This window comes from Solea senegalensis, linkage group LG3 (genome assembly GCF_019176455.1).
Source record: "Solea senegalensis isolate Sse05_10M linkage group LG3, IFAPA_SoseM_1, whole genome shotgun sequence".
Classification (NCBI taxonomy): domain Eukaryota; kingdom Metazoa; phylum Chordata; class Actinopteri; order Pleuronectiformes; family Soleidae; genus Solea; species Solea senegalensis.
This window is the reverse complement of record NC_058023.1, coordinates 20816937-20823096: the sequence shown is the minus strand read 5'-3', so window position 1 is coordinate 20823096 and position 6160 is coordinate 20816937. Positions and strand designations below refer to the sequence as shown.

Here is a 6160-nt window from a genome sequence, read left to right as displayed (position 1 = left end):
ACTTATTGAATTCATTGTGCATTATGTGTGCAATGTGGCATTCTCATGTAACATAATATAATTATAACTATAATATAACTGTGATATTGTGAGTAGTATGTTTTACTATGTAAAGTGTCTTGAGATGATGTACCTTGTGATTTGATTGTGCACACTTGCCACAACTGGTTCATATCCTGTAAAGAAATATCAATATCAAAACAACATTGATTAAATAAGTTTGTTTTTTGTTGTTATTTTTTAATGGTTAGTTATACATAAGTCACTGAAAGAAATCTGCAAGTCCATTTGCTACTGACTTGCAATAGCTTTGGGTTAATTTTTGTTTCATCATTTCTTTTCTTTCCCCATCAGGTGCTGTTTTGTATTCTTTTCAGGCTTCAGTAAAATAATGTAACTCTTTGGAGCAAATAGACAGAACAATAAGCCAAAGCTGGAAGCCAAGATGGCAAATGACTCAACTGCATCTGCATAATTTCCAGGGGAGCTGATATAAGCAGGGATGAATGCTAGCCACACAGCACAGAATATCAGCATGCTGAATGTGATGAACTTGGCCTCGTTGAAGTTCCCCGGCAGCTTTCGGGCCAGAAAAGCCAATACAAAGCACAGACAGGCCTGCAGACCAATATATCCAAGAACGCACCAGAATGCCAGGCTAGAGCCCACACTACACTCCAATATGATCTTTGAATGTTCATATTGTGTATTTCTGGATGGAAACGGTGGAACATCAATGAGCCAGGCAGCACAGATAATCACCTGAACCAGAGTGCAGCTGGAGATGATGGTCCTCTGCTGCTTAGGCCCCAGCCACTTCATGATGTTGTGCCCTGGCCTGGTGGCAGTGAATGCAGCCAGTACCACCAGGGTCTTCCCCAGGATGCATGAAATACACAGTGAAAATGTGATGCTAAAGGCAGTGTGGCGCAGCATGCAGGACCAATATGTTGGCTTTCCAATGAAAAGCAGAGAACACAAGAAACACAGAGTCAGTGCAAACAGTATGAAGAAACTGAGCTCGGAGTTATTCACACGGACGATGGCTGTGTGTCTGTGACAGAAGAAGACTCCACAGACAGCCAGAGTGAAGCAGGCGCCCACCACAGACATCACTGTCAGGGCTATTCCCAATGAATCGAAGGTCAAGTACTCCACTTTCTTGGAGATGCAGGCTGTTCTGTCGTTGTTTGACCAGAAGTCCTCAGGACATATTGTACAATCTACTGAGTCTAAAGGGAAGAAAGTATGAACAATTTTCAGTATTGCATTACTTCTGTACTACAATTGTAAGAATGGATTTGCTTTGACATTTTATTGTTCAGGTCAAACTTACTTGTCTGATTGCTAATTTTGCCACTGTCACATGGTACACAGTCAAAGCAGCAGATAGGCTCCCCACGACGGACAGCCTTCCGGAAGCCTGGAAGACAACTGGCACTGCACACAGACACTGGCACCTAGAGAGGAGCGAACATTTAACCTGATATTGTTAAATGTTATTGGTTAATCTATTAACAGATGGAAAATGATGAAAATTCCAAAACCCCTTGTCAAAGAAGTATGTGTCACTTCTAGTTTGTGTGTTTAACACAGTGTTTAGAGTTTTATGTTGGTTAGAGTATTTGGTCTACAGATGTCAATCTAGTCTGCCGGGAGTCATCAAACAACTTTTTGATGGTCACATGGTTATAAGGTGTACACTGATTACTGGGTTCCTGCCCATAAGCTTTTCCATAACCTGTGGTTCTGTTTAATATATTTAGCTGTAGATCTGTGAGAGCTCTTTCAGAAGCCTTTAATGTCATTAATATTAATTCATTATCTACCTCTTTATCCTGCACATGAGCGTCATAAGGAGCTGGAGCCAATCCCAGCTGACATAGGACAAAAGGCGGAGTCAGACCCAAGACGGGTCACCAGTCCAGCACAGAGAGACAAATAACCATTTACTCTCACATTCTAAAAAGAAATATCCATGAGGGCAACAACACTGTCACCAAATACATCATAGTCCAGCTGGTCTTTGAATCCCTGTTGTGTATGAAAACAAATGACCCTGTTTCAGATCCAGTCTGTTCTGTCCACCTGACTTACCTCCATCTCAACCTACAGAACCTCAACAGTTGGCATCTGATGAAGGTAAAAACACGGTGTGAGCAGCTTGCCTCACTCTGATGTCCTGCCCACATTATTCCGTCCTCCTGGATCAACAGCTCCTCTCCAACATCCTTGGTTCCATCAAACAAACCCACACTGACAAATTCAATGTTTCCTTGTGGGCCTCTCTGCCAGTTGATAATATCATAATAGGGTACAGAGTCGCCCTTGGCATCAAAGTCCACCATCTCACCAGCAATCTGAAAGTTCACTTCCTGGAGGTAATGTTGCAGCTTGAAAATGAAGAAATGCACAAAATTGCACTGAATTGCCTTAAACAACGTTTTCAGTAAAATGTTGTCTTGCAGAGCTTCCCAGTCTGTAGAGTTTTGAGGTTTTAAAGACCCTAAGAAACGTAACATAATGTTACACTGGACACATCACATTGAAATAAAAATATCTTGTTGTGTCTACAATGGAACAATAATCAATTTAAAGATTTTCATGAAATATATTTAAATATGGGCCACACGGTGGTGTAGTGGTTAGCACTCTCCCCGTGTGTGCGTGGGTTTTTTCCGGGTTCTCCGGCTTCTTCCCACAGTCCAAAAACATGCAATGTGGGGATTAGGTGAATTGGACACTTTAAATTGACAGTAGGAGTGAATGTGAGAGTGAATGGTTGTTTGTCTCTAGCTGTGTGTGGCCCTGCGATGGACTGACGAACTGTCCAGGGTGTACCCCGCCTATCGCCCGATGTAGCTGAGATTGGCACAGCACCCCCCGCGACCCTCTGGTGGAGGATAAAGCGGTTAGATGATGACTGATATTTAAATATTCATCAAATATGTGTTATTTAGATTTGAGATATTTTTAAAGATTACATTTTAGAATTCAAATGCAACACAGAAAATATGTTTGCCATTTGTACAGTGTGCTAAATGACTTTGGCAAATGGGAGATAGTGATTGTGGTCTGAGGACTATCTACAAAACTACAAGGCCAACAATTGGGCTTTGACCCACAGTTTATAATGGTAAAGACATAGCGGATTATACAGTACCTGCCAAGGGTGTATGTCATTGCTCTGAGCACATGAATTGTTCTGGAAAGGCCCCTTCCCTGGCTGACAGAGAAGGAGGTTGTGCAGGGAATGAGCAATGGCATATACAGCCTTATATACATTATAGGCGATTCTAGGGCTGGATGTATTCATGTAGGCTGAGTGCTGTTCCAGCAGAGTGTCCTGCCCTGAGCAGGGCGGCATCTGGGTAACAGATGATGGAAAAGGACTGCAACCATACAGAGACTCCCACAGCTCATGCACCAGGACATTGTCAGGATATCTCTTAGGGTTTACTGTCTGCAGGAAGTCACCCAATCTGGAGATATGACCTTTTCTGATGCCAAACCCAATGGTTCCTCCCAAATAAGGGTAATACTCTCTCCCTGAAAAGACTGATGCTGTGACCAAGGCTTCACTCCCCACCCACTGGATTCCAGTGCTGTTCTGAGTCATGTAGTCTCTCAAGAAAGGTGTCATCGCCCCCTCACCTGCAAATACCACCACCACTTTTGCAGTAGAGCTACGCATCACCTTTACAGAGGGTCAGATAATGTAGATCACAGGGTTTTACACAGAGACAAAATTAAAACTGAGTGACAATAAGAAAAACTCGTACACAGTGAAAAATAACTAGTATTTCTAGTATCGAACTTAGTATAAGTCTTCAGGTGTTCCTTTTGAAGAAAAGAAGTGAAGTCATGTTTTTGTTTCCATGATTCATCATTTCCTGTTGTATTTTGACACTAACATTGAGTCTTGACTTCACACCCTGTATTTTCCCACCATTGAGATTGTATGCTCTGTCCTAATAGTTTCACCTGTGACATTATTCATCTTCCTCGTGTAATGACCCTCTTCATTTTCTGGACATTGTCTAGCATTTTGCAATTCTGATCCTTTTGTCATTTTTGATTGTAAGCACATGTACTGACTTATTGTGGACTAAGTTAAGTGATGTTCTTCGTAAAGGTTTTTTTTTTTTCATATATGGTCAGTTAGTCACACCATGACCTCTCTGGATCTAATATGGGCCAGATGGGATAAATGGATGAAAGTGAGACAAAGATACAGTTTTATCCTGGAGTCTCTTAATTTGAAGACAACAGTAGGTCCACAAAAGAAGATTGAAAGGCTTTATGTGTTAATATATGTTAGCAACACAAAAGTGTCTTTAACTGAAACAGAAACACATTAACACTTTAAAAACTTTAGTTCATTTTGTATAGCATCAAGTCACCACTCTACCCAGTCCCTAGAGTTTAGAGTATTAAAGAGGGTCAGTGGTAGAGTGAGTTGTCTTTCAACTGAAAGGTTGAGGGTTTGATTCCCAGCTCCAAGAGTCTACATGCTGATGCGTTTTTGGGCAAGACACTTAACGTCACATGATTGTGCAAGCAGTGTGTGAATGGGTATGAAAGAAAAAATGTGCTCCACATAGATGCAGTGTATGCATGTGAATGGGTGAATGACAAAAACTGTAGTTTAAAGCAGAGAAGAAGTCAATAGTGCCCTCAGTGTTTTCATACCTTCATTATCCTAAGTCCCCCCTGGCGAGTGTAGAGCAGAGGAATCATTTCTTGGTACGCTACACATACTTTGGTTTCCTGTAATTCTCTCAGTAAACCTTTAGCAGCAAAACGGCCATAATCATTGTCTCCTCGCAGCAGCCCCACCCAAGTCCAGTTAAACTGCACCAGCAGCCGTGCAATGGCTTTCACCTGGGCTCAACAGAAAAAAGAATTTCACCCAGTATCACAGACATGAAAAACATTATAACATGTTTTTCATGTTTTACATGTTTTTCATGTTATAACATGGCTGTATTCTGTTATTGATAAAGCATGAAAGTTTGGCAGAATATATATTGATGTATTAATTGATAGGTACAACACATATAAGCAATGTTCCGTCTAAATAAAATGTAAGCAGTGCTGTGGTTTCTAAGACTCTAAAAAAGCAGAGGGACTAACAATGAAAAAGACATTGACACATATCTATAAAAAAAATAATAATAATATAACAATACAAATTTAAATATACTGATGATTGTCATCAAAACAATATAACATTATTATAATGACCAAACCTGAAAAGAAGATACAATATGAGAAAGAGGAAAACCTATACATTTAAAGCCATTTCTCAGTGTTCCAGTGTGTATTCATAGATTTAATTTTACAGTTTAAAGCTTTAAAAGTAGTTGTAATAATTATTCCCGATGACAGAGTAGTAAATATGTCGAGCTTTGACTGGAAACAATAATTGACCACATGCTTTACATTTTACCTGGTAGTCATCACTAGGAATTACTCTGAAGAATGTTGGATATTTTTGTCTGTCTGACAAACATGCACATGAAGAAGAGTAGCTGATCCGTGTAAAAACAGAGTGCTGTGTTACTGAGAGAAGAATACATTTTTGTGATGATTGACATAAACAAAAGTATGTTACCATGGGGATCCTGAATGGCTGCAGGATTCTTGACAAAACAATAGATTGAGCAGATCCAGAAGCCCCAATCACAGCGAGGAGTGACGAGCCATTTGTGCACATAGAAGAGTTTTCCTCACTCAACCCATTCAGCATCGATAAAACAGCTCTCTGTCCTGTCAGTGGATATCCACACGAATCAAAGATTTTGTAGCCCAGAGTGTAATTCAGCAACAGCGCTGGATTCTGGTTTATCTCCTCCACTGCCAGTCTCATAGCTTGAGCCCACCGGAAAGCCCTGGGATAAAATCTGTGGCTGATACAGATGAATGTAGTCTGTTCATATAAAAACTTGAACATGGTTATAAACACATTCTTTCTACTCCATTTTACATTAAGAGTGTAAAATTAATGTAATTTACATAATTTACAGGAAAAAGTAAGTATAATCGTCCCACTCTCATCTATGAAACTCACCCATTGCAATTTATAGGTGGTGGTCTGTAGGTGCCGTTAAGGTCTGGCTTTTTCAGATTAAAATGAAGGGGGAAAATCCCACCAATG

The 6160-nt window shown here is 40.4% G+C and overlaps 1 protein-coding gene across 1 annotated transcript; it reads right to left on the bottom strand.

The window, feature by feature from the left end:
* Nucleotides 1-219: 219 nt before the first annotated feature.
* LOC122766181 (extracellular calcium-sensing receptor-like) lies at nucleotides 220-5620 on the bottom strand. The gene is made up of 6 exons (XM_044020847.1): nucleotides 5453-5620; nucleotides 4693-4884; nucleotides 3164-3697; nucleotides 2169-2393; nucleotides 1337-1460; nucleotides 220-1232 (listed from the first exon to the last, which is right to left on the bottom strand). Exons 1-6 carry the CDS (start codon nucleotides 5618-5620, stop codon nucleotides 331-333), a joined length of 2145 nt encoding a protein of 714 aa, XP_043876782.1. The 3' UTR covers nucleotides 220-330.
* Between the last annotated feature and the right edge of the window lie 540 nt (nucleotides 5621-6160).

Bases quoted from the DNA above. Each gene is read 5' to 3' on its own strand.
- LOC122766181 (XM_044020847.1), bottom strand. From the start codon at position 5,620: ATGGTAACATACTTTTGTTTATGTCAATCATCACAAAAATGTATTCTT. The intron at 3,698-4,692 runs GTATGAAAACAC...CCCTCTGTAAAG, and splicing joins GGGGACTTAGGATAATGAAG to GTGATGCGTAGCTCTACTGC. The intron at 2,394-3,163 runs GTACTGTATAAT...TTCATTTTCAAG, and splicing joins ATGACATACACCCTTGGCAG to CTGCAACATTACCTCCAGGA.